Genomic DNA, 12997 nt, shown 5'->3' with positions numbered 1-12997 from the left:
CTGTGGGGGAGCCCAGGGCTGGCATAGCAGGGGGAACATAGGGTGGGACTGAGGGGCATTGTCAGAGCTGTGGGGGGAGCCCAGGGCTGGCATAATGCCGGGGGGGGGGGGAAGGAGAGAGGAGGGAGGCTGAGGGGCATCGGCAGAGCTGTGGGGGAGCCCAGGGCTGGCATGGGGGGCATAGGGTGGGCCTGAGGGGCATCGGCAGAGCTGTGGGGGAGCCCAGGGCTGGCATGGAGGGCATAGGGTGGGCCTGAGGGGCATCGGCAGAGCTGTGGGGGAGCCCAGGGCTGGCATGGGGGGCATAGGGTGGGCCTGAGGGGCATCGGCAGAGTCCAGGGCTGGCATAGCGGGGGGGTGTAGGACTATCACTGTGGCACAGCTAGGTACGGAAAGCTTGCCTAGCGCTCAAGCTAGCCCACCATAAGATAGTGCTGCCCCTCCCGCTGTACAGCCCAGGTTCCCTGGCCAGGCTGGCAGCGGTGCCGGTCACCTCAGACTCCCCAGGGAGCCGGCCCCTTTCACACGCTGGGGGAGCACAGGCCCCGGGCCACATGCTGCCAGAGAACCGGCCTGGGAATATTCACCTGGTGCCACGAAGCTTTGCTCGAGCTGCCCAAAGCGAGTGAAATAACCCGCCTAGCACCTCTGCCAGCCCCCCAGCGCCCAATGCCCAGAGCCTCCCCTCTGCCGCCTGTCCCTGCCCCCTCTGTTCTCAGCAGCAGGCCAGTTGTGCCCTAGAGAGGCTGCTCAGTACCCAAGGGGAAATTGAGGCAGGAAAGTGACTGGCCCAAGGTCACCCAGCGAGCCCCGAGCAGAACTCAGGCCTCCTGGGGTACCCGTCTCCCCGCCGCTGCAGCCACTAGCCCGCACTGCCTCTCCTCCCACCCTGCACATAATGACAGGCAGGCACTGCGTTTGATCCCTGCTGGCGCTGGTGCTTTTCCATGGGATCCTGACCCTTCTCACTCCACATCTGGCCAAGTGTTGCCTGGAAACGGCAGCTGTAAGCACCGGGTGTCCTCAGGGGGAGGGGGTGGGAGAGGAAGGGGAGCCAGGGCCCCTGCCGGTGTGTGAAAGGCAGGCGCCAGGAGCCAGAGCCACGGGGCAGAGGCTGAAAAGGAGGGACCCGTAATGGGGCTGAAATCCCGGAGCGGGGGCAGGCGGGGCAGAGACGGGCTCTACCGTCCCAGTCCGCAGAGGGGACGCAGGGGGTGCTGGACAGCCTGGCGCGGCGCCCAGCCGGGCCTAGCGCACGGCAGTGCCCAGCCGGGCCTGCCAAAACGCTGAGGTCACTTCCTGCAGCAACTTTCCATGAGCGGCGCCCTCGGAGAGCCGCGCTGGAGCGGCTGGGGTGGAGGGGTTCGGAGCAGGGCAGGAGGCAGAGCCTTCGAGCGCCGCGTGTGAAAGCCGGGAAGGGGCCAGGGAGGCAGAGGAGGAGAAGGCTAAACCCGGAGCAAGAAGGAAGGAGGCACAGGGGGGATGAGACCTGCAGGGAGGGGGCAGAACTTGGCCCTGGGGCGTCTCAGCCTCCTGCGGAGGTGCTTATGTTTGGCCAACGGGTTTCTGTTTGGTGCTGGGGGAGGGGGTACACCCCTGCCCCATTCCGCTGGGGAAGAGCCAGCCGCTCCTCATTAGTTACCCTGTTTAAAGCAAGGGAGCCAGAACAGCTGGGCCCGCTCTGGGAGCAGCCGGCGTCCCGGCCGGGTCCCTCCCCAGCCTCCGTGCTGCAGTGCGGGTGCGGGGGGGAGGGGGAGCTGTGTGTTTGAGTCTGCTGGGGTTAAAAGGCTACCGTGCTGATGTTCGTGCCCCACTGGGCCGAATGGGGGAGCCTCACAGCTCTCTGGGTGCTGTGGGTCTGGCTAGCCTGGCACCAGGCAGCGCAGGCCTGGTCAGCGCCTAAAACGCCTGGCCACCTTGCTCCGGGCTGTGGAAAATCCCCCGCCCCTGAGATGCCGTGCGGTGGCCAGGATGCCCAGGGCTCTTCCCTCGACCTAGCTGCCGACCGCCTCTGGGGAAGCGGCTGCAGAGCCCTGCATGGGCGTAGGAAGCCTCTGAACCCCAGCACTTCAAGGAACAGGGGCAACCCTCCAGGGAGAGGTTGGCCCTATGGGGGGGCCGGGTCCCAGCTGTGCAGAGGAGTGATGGATGGGAGTGGAGGGTGGAGTTTTGCTCCGGGGTGGGGTGAGCGCCCCCATCGCTGTACAGGCTGCCCATCGAGGCGGGGGATGTTCCATGGGGATCTCGCTCTTCGCCTTGGGCTGCTGACAAGGGTCCCCAGCCTTGTGCGCCAGGAGCCAGGCCTTGGCCCAGCCAAAGCCGTGCCCCGTGAAGTGACGAGGCCGCCTCTCGCTGCCTGGGGTCACGGGGGAGCCAGGGCCGGGGGGCATCTCTGCTCCGGTCCCATCCCTCCTCCGACAAAGCTGGGAACAAAGAACTTTTCTCTCTCTCGTCCCCTTCCTTCCTTCCTTCCTTCCGTGCAGACTGGGAGGGGGAGGGGGCCACCACGCTGTAATTGATCCATTTCCAAACCAGAGTGCCAGGTGCTTGCTCTCCGCTCCCGGCGGCTGAGTGCAAGGCAAGGCAAGGGATGGCCGGCCCCGCACAAAGGGAAACACAAAGGGGCTTTCTGTCCGGCCACAAGGAGCGCAGGTTGCAAACTTTGAGCAGGAGGTGGGAGTCGTTCTGCTGACGGGGAAGGGGAGGTGGGCGGGGGGGGGGGGGAGAATCCAGGAGTGCACAGGCTGAGCGGGTCAATATGCACAGACACTTGGAGGAGGATGCGTAGCTCACAGGGGACACCTAGCGGTGGAACGTCCGCAAAGCCCTTTCCCTGGCGTGGGCTGCCTGGTGCTCAGCCTTGGGCAGGGGCAGGAGGCTGATGGAGCAGGCTGGCAAATGTACGCAAGGTCCTTGGTCTGGGGAGCAGGTGTGCAAAGTCCAGAGGCAGCATCCCAGCCCATGGGGCAGGCGGCAAAGGCTGGGGCCGAACCCCAGCCTAAGGTACTGGCGTATGAGGCCCAGGGCAGACCCCTCGGCCCCTAGCTCAGGTGTGCAAGGCTCTGGGCAGACCCCTCGGCCCCTAGCTCAGGCGTGTGAGGCTCTGGGCAGACCCCTCGGCCCCTAGCTCAGGGGTGTGAGGCTCTGGGCAGACCCCTCAGCCCCTAGCTCAGGTGTGCGAGGCCCTGGGCAGACCCCTCAGCCCCTAGCTCAGGCGTGCGAGGCTCTGGGCAGACCCCTCGGCCCCTAGCTCATGTGTGCGAGGCCCTGGGCAGACCCCTCAGCCCCTAGCTCACGTGTGCGAGGCCCTGGGCAGACCCCTCGGCCCCTAGCTCAGGTGTGCGAGGTCCGGGGCAGACCCCTCGGCCCCTAGCTCAGGTGTGCGAGGCCCGGGGCAGACCCGTCAGCCCCTAGCTCAGGTGTGCGAGGCCCTGGCCAGACCCGTCAGCCCCTAGATCAGGTGTGCGAGGCCCTGGGCAGACCCCTCGGCCCCTAGCTCAGGTGTGCGAGGCCCTGGGCAGACCCATCAGCCCCTAGCTCAGGTGTGCGAGGCCCGGGGCAGATCCAAACACAGGTCTGTTTCATTATTGGTGTTTTAAGAGAGCGCACGGAGCCCCAGCCCCCTGCTTCTGCGTCCGCTTTGCCCTGCTGGGTTGCAGCAGAAGGGCGCGGCCCCCGTGGGGGCCAGCCAGGGGTCAGCCTGAGACCGAACTGCTGGCGTCGAATGACAGGCTTAGCCACACACCTTCAGCCCTTGTCTCAAGCTTTGGGCCAAATCCAGCCCTGCCGGAAGCACATGCCGCTCCCGCGGGTTTCCCTGTGTGCAGTGCCCACCATGGAATCTTGCTGTGCCCCGATACCACAGTGACGGGCACATTAGAAATCTACAGACCATGCCAGCCTTGGGGGAGCTCAGAGGGTATGTCTACACTACCCTGCTAGTTCGAACTAGCGGGGTAATGTAGGCATACCGCACTTGCAAATGAAGCCCGGGATTTGAATTTCCCGGGCTTCATTTGCATAAACTGGGCGCCGCCATTTTTAAATCCCTGCTCGTTCGAACCCCGTGCCACGCGGCTACACGCAGCACGAACTAGGTAGTTCGAACTAGGCTTCCTAGTTCGAACTACCGTTACTCCTCGTGAGGGTTTTAAAAATGGCGGCTCCCCACTTATGCAAATGAAGCCCGGGAAATTCAAATCCCGGGCTTCATTTGCAAGTGCGGTATGCCTACATTACCCCGCTAGTTCGAACTAGGAGGGTAGTGTAGACATACCCTTGGTGCGGAATAAATGGCTTATGTGCCCTGAGGCAGGGGCGGATGTGCACCATCAATAGAAACACAAACCCTGCTGTGAGGGCGCTGCTAATCCGCTGGGCAGCACTGGCATCTCTCCTCAGCGGCCGCACAAGTGCCCAGAGGTATGTCTACACTGCCACCCTAGTTCGAACTAGGGTGGCAGTATAGACATACCCCAGCTGACAGCCGTGGTGGGCAGCCTGTGGCCCATCCGGATTTTATGTGTGGCCCACCAGACGTTTTGGTTGCCGGATTCCGCTGGTTTCCGTCCGTGTCGTCCGGGACGACTAACGTGACGCGCACGTAAAGCCGGGCCACGGGAAGCGAGGTGCGTGCTGATGGCACCCCGCTCTGAGCACGAGCGCCGGGCGCTCCTGCCGCCGATCCCGGCGCTGCTGCGTTCAGTGTATTCTAGGGTGGCTAGAACTACCCCATCCGGGGAGACCAGCTTGGCTACGACAATCCTGCAGCCCACGGAGACGGAGGAGGGCCCCTCACCGGGCCCGCTCCCCGGCCTAGGCTGCCCATCGCGGGTGGACAGGGAACACTGGGGCAGGTGCCGACCGGGGGCTGGGCTCCCTGAGCATGATCTAAGTGCCAGGCTGGGTAGGGAAGGCCCCGCTCTCCAGGCTAAACGCCTCTTCTCTTCCCTTTGCAGAGAGCTCAAGTGTAACAGCCGGAGCAGCAAGGCTGAGGGTAAGTGTCATTCCCGTGGGCCCGGAGCCTTTCGCCCGGCTCAGGCCCTGCATGGGGAGCTGGGGGGAGGGGGAGAATCTGAGGCCTTGGCCCCTGTTCCCCTACCCCCCTGGGCACGGCTTTCCCCAGGGAGCGGCGGGTACGACAGGCCCATGGGGGCTTTCTGGGCAGAGCCTGTACCAGGGCTGGGGCAGGGAGCTCTGAGGGTCGGGGGCCCAGGGATTCCTTGGACAGTGCTGTGGAATTGGGTAGGGGGGTGGGGAAGGGATTTCGCTAGCGGGCATCGGCTGCGGCTCCTGTGTGGAGGGATGGTGGGGGCAGCATTGCGTTTGCCATTGGCAGTGGAAGATTTGCCCTCTGCATGTGCGGGGGAGGGCCAGCGCCCAACCTTTGGGGCCCAGGGCCAAAGCCAGGGCTCCCTGCCAGACCAGCATAGCAGCATTGCCCGGTGATCCCATCCTAGGGGAAACACCCGGGGGCAGAGGGAGGCCCTGTCTCACCCATACCTGGGGTGATGCTGACGATCAATGGGACCGTGGGGCCTGGGAGCCCGAAACCCAGGGGGTAGAAAACACGACTAGGAGGAAGAGCTGGGCTAGTTTGGCGTAGGGAGGCAGAGCTGGGCGGGAAGCAGGCGTCTCTGCAGACACGTCAGCGGTGCCTGTAAAGAGGCGGCTGGATGGATCGATCTCCACATCCGCCAGGGCGCAGGCCAGAAGAATGGGTTTTGTTTGCTGTCTGAGGGATCTAGCGCAGCTTGTGGGAGAAGCTTTCCAGCTCTCAGCCAGGAGGGGAGCAAGGGGGGCTCTGGAACAGGTTCCCTAGGCAGCTTGTGGAATCCGCACTGGGGAAGGGCTCTGGGAACAGGCTGGACAAGTGCCAGCAGAGGGTCTAGGTGAACTGGGTCCTGTCTCTTCCAGCCATCGCCAGACAGCCTCACTGGGCCACTTTATAGAGCAGGGCTGGGGAACCTACGGCCTAGGGGCCACATGCAGCCCCCGGCTTGCCTGGGTCCAGCCCCTCTGCACTGGGGAGCCTGTGCTGCTGTTCCAGCCTCCCTGCCGTGCTCCATGGGGCTGGAGCACCCAAACTCTACTAGCCTGGGCCCCCCGAGGCTCTGGAGTGCGAGGGGAACGTGGCGAGTGTCTCTCGCTTCACTGCCCAACTTGCTTCTCGCTTGTGTGCGGCCCCCGGCTGATTTTTCTGTGGGTCAGCGGCCCCCGCCCAAAAGAGGTTCCCCACCCCTGCTCTAGAGCATTCCCCCCTCCCTTGGCAGCCGACTGGGTGCCCAACTAGCTGGCCCAGGCCTGCCCTGCGTCACGAGCCTGACTTTGCTTCTGTTTCAGGTCCATGCATCGGCTTCCCCGACACCCATGTCAGCAACTGCTCCACCAAGAGGCACCCTGGGGAGGAGGAGTTCAGGATGCGCGTGAAGCCCCCTGGCCCAGTGGTGACGTCTGGTGCCATCCGCAGCTCCCCTGACTACGTCCGCGAGGCTAAGTTCTACCAGACAGGGCATCCTGGGCAGAGGCCAGCAGCGTGCCCGGCAGAGAAGGCCTTATCCTGCAGCGTGCTGAGCTTCCCTGAGGGTTCGTGCCCAGCATTGGGCCGAGAGCACCAGTCTGGCTCGCTGCTCCATGGGGACCCGGCTGACCGGTGCCAGAGCCACCACACCCTGGGCACCACCAAGGGCGAGGACTTCTCATCGGCCAACCCTCTGGGCTGCGCCAGCGACCCCCACGTCCTGGGGGGGGGCCTGGATGAGACAGCCACCCACGACCGCGCCCCCAAGACCTTCTCCAATGCCACGCTGGCCTCCGGCCGCTGCAACGTCGCCAACATCGTCTCGCTGCTGAAGAGCAAGTGTGGCAACGGGAGGATCAACCTCCACCCGGTGGTGCAGCTAATTGACATCATGAAGGACCTCAACCGGCTCTCCGAGGACTTACGGAATAGCGGCCTCCACCTGGACTGTGGCAGCCTGCGGCTCAGCCATCCCCCGGCCTCTGGCGAGGAGAGCCGGCCGCTGGCCAGCGCCGGGGACCGAGATCTCCAGTACAGCTTCTTCTCCTCAGCCACCCTGGCCAACAGCATTCGCAGCCCGGAGGAGAGGGTGGCTCTGTACCATGCCAAACCCGAGCCGCCCAGGCAGACTCGCCCTGGCCCCTGTGAGGAGGAGATGGAGGGGGACAGGGAAAGCCCCCAGCAGCTGGGATGCCAGAGCGGCATTGCCCCGGCTTCAAAGCCACCCGGCAACCCAGAAGAAGCCAGCTGCTCCGAGCCAGATGCCACGGATTACTCGGAGCTGGCCGACGCAGACATACTGAGCGAACTGGCCTCCTTGGCCTGCCCGGGGGCCCCCTTGCTGGAGTCCCAGCCCCAGTTGCTATCAGCCCAGGAGCTGGATTCCCAGTCCCAGTTACTAGATCCTCAGACTCTTGAGTCCCAGCCTCGGCTGCTCGATTCCCAGACTTTGGAGCCTCTGACGGAGCCCCTGGAGCTGCAGACGCTAGAGCCGCTGCCCGAGTCGCTGGGACTCCAGTCGCTAGAGCCCTTGTCCGAGTCGCTGGAGCTGCAGGCCCTAGAGCCTTTGTCCGAGTCTCTGGAGCTGCAGTCTCTGGAGCCACTCTCCGAGCCTCTGGGTCTCCAGGGCCTGGATACTCTCCCCGAATCACTGGACCCCCAGCTCTTAGACTCCCAAGCCCAGCTGCTCGATCCCGAGGCCCAGTTGCTAGACCCTCAGTCCCTGGGGCCCCTGCCCAAGTTGTTAGAGCCCCAGTCCCAGCTCATGGCAGCCGAGCCCCTGGGAGCCCACCCGCTCCAGCCCCGCCTCAGCAGCTGCCAGCTGGGGGAGGTGATGAGGCGGGGCGGCGGGCGGGGCGGCGGAAGGGGCGGGGCCGACCACCGGAAGTACGCGCTGCGCAGAACAGACAAACCAAAGATTCTCGGGCGGCGGCGGCGGGCGGGGCGGGGCCGGAGGGTGGATGTCTCCACCGAGAGCCGAGTCTTTCCCCTGGCCATGCCGGCCGAGGTACCGACAGGGCCGGCCGAGCCCAGCATCCCGGGCCTGCTGGCAGCTCCCGCCCCGGAGGCCGAGGAGGGCCAGAAGGCCGCCCTGCAGTCCAAGAAGGGCAAATGCCGTGGAGTGCGCAGGATGGTGGTGAAGATGGCTAAGATCCCTGTCTCCTTGGGGAGGAGGAACAAGACCACCTACAAGGTCTCCTCCCTCACCAGCAACCTGAGTTTGGAGGGCAAGGAGCCGACGGCCCGCACGTCCCTGGAGCCCACCCCGCTGCTGAAGATGAAGAACAACGGCCGCAATGTGGTGGTGGTTTTCCCCCCGGGGGAGATGCCCATCATTCTGAAGCGCAAACGGGGGAGGCCCCCCAAAAACTTGCTGCTGGGGCCAGGCAAGCCCAAGGAGCCCACCCCCGAGGTGAAGAAGAGGCGGAGGAGGAAGCAGAAGCTGGCCTCGCCCCAGCCCTCCTACATCGCAGACACCAACGACAGCAAGGCTGACTACTCGGACGTGCTGGCCAAACTGGCCTTCCTGAACCGGCAGAGCCAGTGCTCGGGGCGCTGCTCCCCTCCACGCTGCTGGACCCCCAGCGAGCCCGAGTCCATCCACCAGGCCCCCGACACCCAAAGCATCTCCCACTTCCTGCACCGGGTGCAGGGCTTCCGCCGGCGCGGGGGCAAGGCGGGGGGCTTTGGTGGCCGGGGAGGAGGCCATGGCGCCCGCTCGTCCCGCTGTTCCTTCAGCGACTTCTTCGAGGGCATTGGGAAGAAGAAGAAGGGCCCGGCAGCCATGCACGCCGATCCCGTCCACCCGCGCAAGAGGGGCCGGCCGGAGCCGGACCCCGGAGGCAAGCCCAAGCGAAAGAGGCGCACTCGCAAGAACGGGGTGCTCTTCCCCGAGCAGAACCCCGGCCAGAACTTCAGCGACGGCGCCTCAGAGTGGGCTGGGGACAAGGGGAGTCCGTGGGCGCCTCACCACGGCCACATCTCCAGCCAGGCTAGCAGGAACTGCAGCTACCAAGGGGCAGAGTCCAGGGCGTTCCTCTCCTCCGCGCTGGAGTCCAGCTCTTCCAGCCGGGCCAGCTTCTTTACTGGGAACAACCCATCCTCCCAGACTGAGGTCAACCAGGAGAGGCACAACCTCTTCACTGGCTACTTCCGCTCCTTGCTGGATTCGGACGACTCCTCGGACCTGCTGGACTTCGCCCTGTCAGCCTCACGGTCCGAGTCACGGAAGTCCTCAGCCACCTACACGGCCCCGCCCAGCGCCCTGCCCAGCCAGCGAGGCCTGGCCTCCTACCAAGGCAGGAGCACCAAAGTCACGCCGGCTGCCACCACTGAGGCACAATTCCACACGGTCATGCCGAGCCGGCAGTCCTTCTCCCACAGCCGGGCAGCCGGCTACGGGGTCTCCCAAGCCGCCTCCGAGTGCCGCGGGGCTGATGCTTTCCAGAAGCTGGTGCCGCCCTCGGCCGTCTCCAGATCGCCCACAGCTCACCCCACCGCCACCGCCAGCTATGCCCAGTACGGCAGCTACAGCTCTGGGCAGAGCGTGACGCCCTCCAGCGTGTTCCAGCCAGGGAAGCAGTACCCCACTGCCCAAGACTGTCCCAACAACAAGGACTGCAGCTTCGCCTACGGCAGCGGGAACAGCCTCCCTTCGTCCCCCAGCAGCGCCCACAGCGCCGGCTATGCCCAGCAGACAGTGGGACCCAGCCTGCCACTCAGCAAGGCCTCTTTCTTCACCAGCTCCGAGCCGAGCCAGTTCTCCGGCTCCTCACACACCCCCCTAAGATGCGACAGCCGGGCCAGCACCGTGTCCCCCGGCGGCTACATGGTCCCCAAAGGTTCGGCTTCTTTCCAGCCCTCATCCGAGAATTGCCGGCAGTTCCCCACCGCTGCCCAGTGGACTTTCCGACAAGGATACAGCGGGCTGGACTGGAGCTCCGAGGCCTTCAGCCAGCTCTATAACCCAGGCTTCGAGTGCCACATCAACGAGCCCAACGTCATCCTGGACATCTCCAACTACACCCCCCAGAAGGCCAAGCAGCAGACGGTCTCGGAGACCTTCTCCGAGTCCTCCTCCGACAGCACCCAGTTCAACCAGCCGGCCGGCTACAGGCGGGCCAACAGCGAGGCGTCCTCCAGCGAAGGCCAGTCCAGCCTGTCCAGCCTGGAGAAGCTCATGATGGACTGGAACGAGGCCTCCTCGGCCCCAGGTTACAACTGGAACCAGAGCGTCTTGTTCCAGAGCAGCTCCAAGCCCGGGCGGGGACGGCGGAAGAAGGTGGACATGTTCGACGCCTCCCACCTGAACTTCTCCTCCTCCTCCTCCTCCTCCTCGGTGTATCCCTCCAAGAGGAGCACGGGGCCCAGGCAGCCGCGAGGTTCCCGCGGGGCCTGTGCCTCCAAGAAGGAGCGGGGCCCGGGCAAGGCCAAGTTCCCCACCAAAGCCCAGCAGGTCAACGCACTATTTCAAGAGAGCACGGACTTGGGGCTGGATTATTACAGCGGCGACAGCAGCATGTCCCCGCTCCCCTCCCAGTCCCGGGGCTTCGGGCTCGGCGAGCGAGAGCCGGGCGACTACGCGGGGCCCTACTCCATGAACCCCTCCACCCCTTCCGACGGGACCTTCGTCCAAGGCTTTCAGAGCGACTCCCCCGGCCTGGGCCAGACGGACTTGGAGAGCAAACCCTTCCCCGCCCTGCCGCACCAGCTGGCCGCCTCCGCCCAGCAGCCTGTGTTCGAAGCCAGCCTGCAGAAAGCCTTCTCGCCCAACTGCTCCCCGACCCTGGCCTTCAAGGAGGACCTGCGGCCGAGCGACCTCCGCAAGCTGCCGGCCTGCGAGTCGCTGAAGCACAGCATGCCAGGCAGCGGCCTGCCCCACCCCGCGCACATGGCCTGCCGAGACCTCGCCATGCCTCAGCCCCACTACGACTCCCCCAGCTGCAAAACCCCCAGCTACTGGTACTCGCCCACCTCCAGCACCAGGAGTCCCCCCTATGACAACAAGCCCGGGGCCGGCCTGCTGCTGGACTTCATGGGGAGAGCTGATGCCTCCTGCCTCAACCCCCACCTGGGCAACCCCAGCAACACCAACACCTCCAAGGGCGAGAAGGAGCCCCTCGAGATGGCCAGGGTCCACCACCGGGGGGCGTACGCTTGCCCCTTGATGAATGACTTGAATATCTCCCCAGTACCCAGAGACTCTATGCTGCCGCTGCAGGACAACTACAGGTACCCGAGTTTCCCGCCCCAAGGGCATCCCATCATGGCCGCGGCCCAGAAGAGCGGGTTTTTGGGTCCAATGGTAGAGCAACACCCCGAGGACACTTTTACAGTCACCTCATTGTAGTGTCATCTAAAGTGCCAACCGGACAACGAGGTTTTGTTACAGGGTAGGTTCTGGGGCGGGTTGGGGGGGCGGGGAGGCTCCGAGCTCGGCCCCTAATGCCCAGGGATGCAGGCCAGGGCGCCACGTTGGGAGGGTGAAGTTAAAGTTGGAGGGGGAAAGGAATGGAGGCGGAAGCCGCCCGGACGATGAATGGAGCCATGAATGGAGGGGGAAGGGGGGTGCTAGCCTGGGCTGGAGAGCGGATCTCCCCAGGAAGGCTCGGGGGCCCTGCACGAATGCCCAGAGGGAACTGGTGCGTCTCACGTGTTCACCTTTCTGCACATACACGTCCCGCGTGCGTGCACAGCCGAGGCGGTGACACCCTGACGCTCTGTGCGTCTCGCTGCAGCACGTAGAGGAGACGCGTCCCTGGAGGGCCAGGGTGCAGGGAGAGGACTGTCTCTCCAGCATGGTGGGTGTCAGAGATGTCAGGCCATAACTGCTGCTTCGTGGACTGGTCCCACTTTTGTGTAACTGGGATGTGGGCATCCTGCCTCCCTGGGTTTGCCAGCCAGTGGCTAAGCACATGTACCAGGACACACACCCAGCTGTGGTGGGGACATCTGCAGTGGGAAATTCTGGTCCCCAGACTTGGACCCAGGGTGCTGTTAGGGGCCCGCTACCCTGGCTGGCTGATTCCAGCCTGTGGCTGCTAGATTGTAGTTCAGCCACACGCTATCGCTTGGGTCGCGAGGAGGCCCGTGGGTTTAACTGCAGTGCGCGTGACGCGCCCAGTGTCTCCGGGCTCCGTCGTGGGCTCTGAGGGTTCTGTGTGGGCTGCGACAAAGGGTCCCACCTTGGCACGTTAAATGGCGATTCATTGGCTAATCGAATAGTCGATGCATTTTGCAGTCACTATTCCATTCGTCAATGAGGGCGCCTCTGCCTTTGAAGTGTAGCAACAGCCCCAGGTCTTTGCTGCACGTCAAAGGTGAAAGTGCTGCGGGGAGCACGGGGCCGGTGCTCCCTACGGCATTTCAAAGTGGCAGTGCTGCAGGGGGTCAACTGACCATGGGCTCCACGCAGCACTGCCGCTTTGAAACACCTTCTTCTCTTCCCCCACTTGCTGCCTCTTTCTGATAGAGGCAGCAAGGGGGGAAGCAACTAGTCGACTAGTGTGTTGACTATTGGATAGGCATTTGCTATTGGATAGTCGACTAGTCATTCACATCCCTAGTCCCTTAGTCCCCGACTTTCTGTGGCACTAAGCCGCGGAGGGCTTGGCGAGCTCCCTAATCCCCCCCTCTCCCCTCCCCACAGGGCTGTTTGGTCCCTTTCCCAGCACGTCCGTTTGCACCCAGACGTGCCCTGTGCCCTGTGCACAAGGCCCAGCTGTGCAGGCTGAGATCATCCAACCGCTCGCTCCCAGGCACCCACAGCGGGACTGCCTCCCACGTGGAGCGTTGCACGAGGGCTGATGGGGATCGTTTGTCCTTAGATTGGCCAGAGGCAGGACACTGGAGGTCACTGACCTGTAGGCGTAACCCAGCATGGCAAATAGCCTGGAACCGGATTACGCTGACTAGATGGGCTGGGCCATAGCCCAGGTTGTTGCAAAAGGCCCATTGGCATCAACGGCTCTTCATGGC

General features: G+C 64.5%; 1 protein-coding gene across 7 annotated transcripts in view; it reads left to right on the top strand.

Annotated features, from left to right (window-relative positions):
* Positions 1 to 12997, top strand: part of AHDC1 (AT-hook DNA binding motif containing 1) — a 117298-nt gene that overhangs the window by 95201 nt on the left and 9100 nt on the right. For 6 of the 7 annotated variants that reach the window (XM_089773480.1, XM_075908816.2, XM_075908815.2 and 3 more), the window contains 2 exons: positions 4959 to 4996; positions 6343 to 11412. In XM_089773480.1, coding sequence (XP_089629606.1) covers positions 6420 to 11369 — 4950 coding nt within the window. In that variant the 5' untranslated portion in view covers positions 4959 to 4996; positions 6343 to 6419 and the 3' untranslated portion in view covers positions 11370 to 11412. The remainder of the gene's footprint in view (positions 1 to 4958; positions 4997 to 6342; positions 11413 to 12997) is intronic. The other variant, XM_075908817.2, reaches the window with a different exon arrangement.

Source organism: Pelodiscus sinensis, chromosome 26, assembly GCF_052426305.1.
Source record: "Pelodiscus sinensis isolate ZL-2025 chromosome 26, ASM5242630v1, whole genome shotgun sequence".
In the NCBI taxonomy this organism is placed as follows: domain Eukaryota; kingdom Metazoa; phylum Chordata; order Testudines; family Trionychidae; genus Pelodiscus; species Pelodiscus sinensis.
Note: the sequence above shows the minus strand (reverse complement) of the source record. Positions and strands in the feature narration are given on the sequence as shown.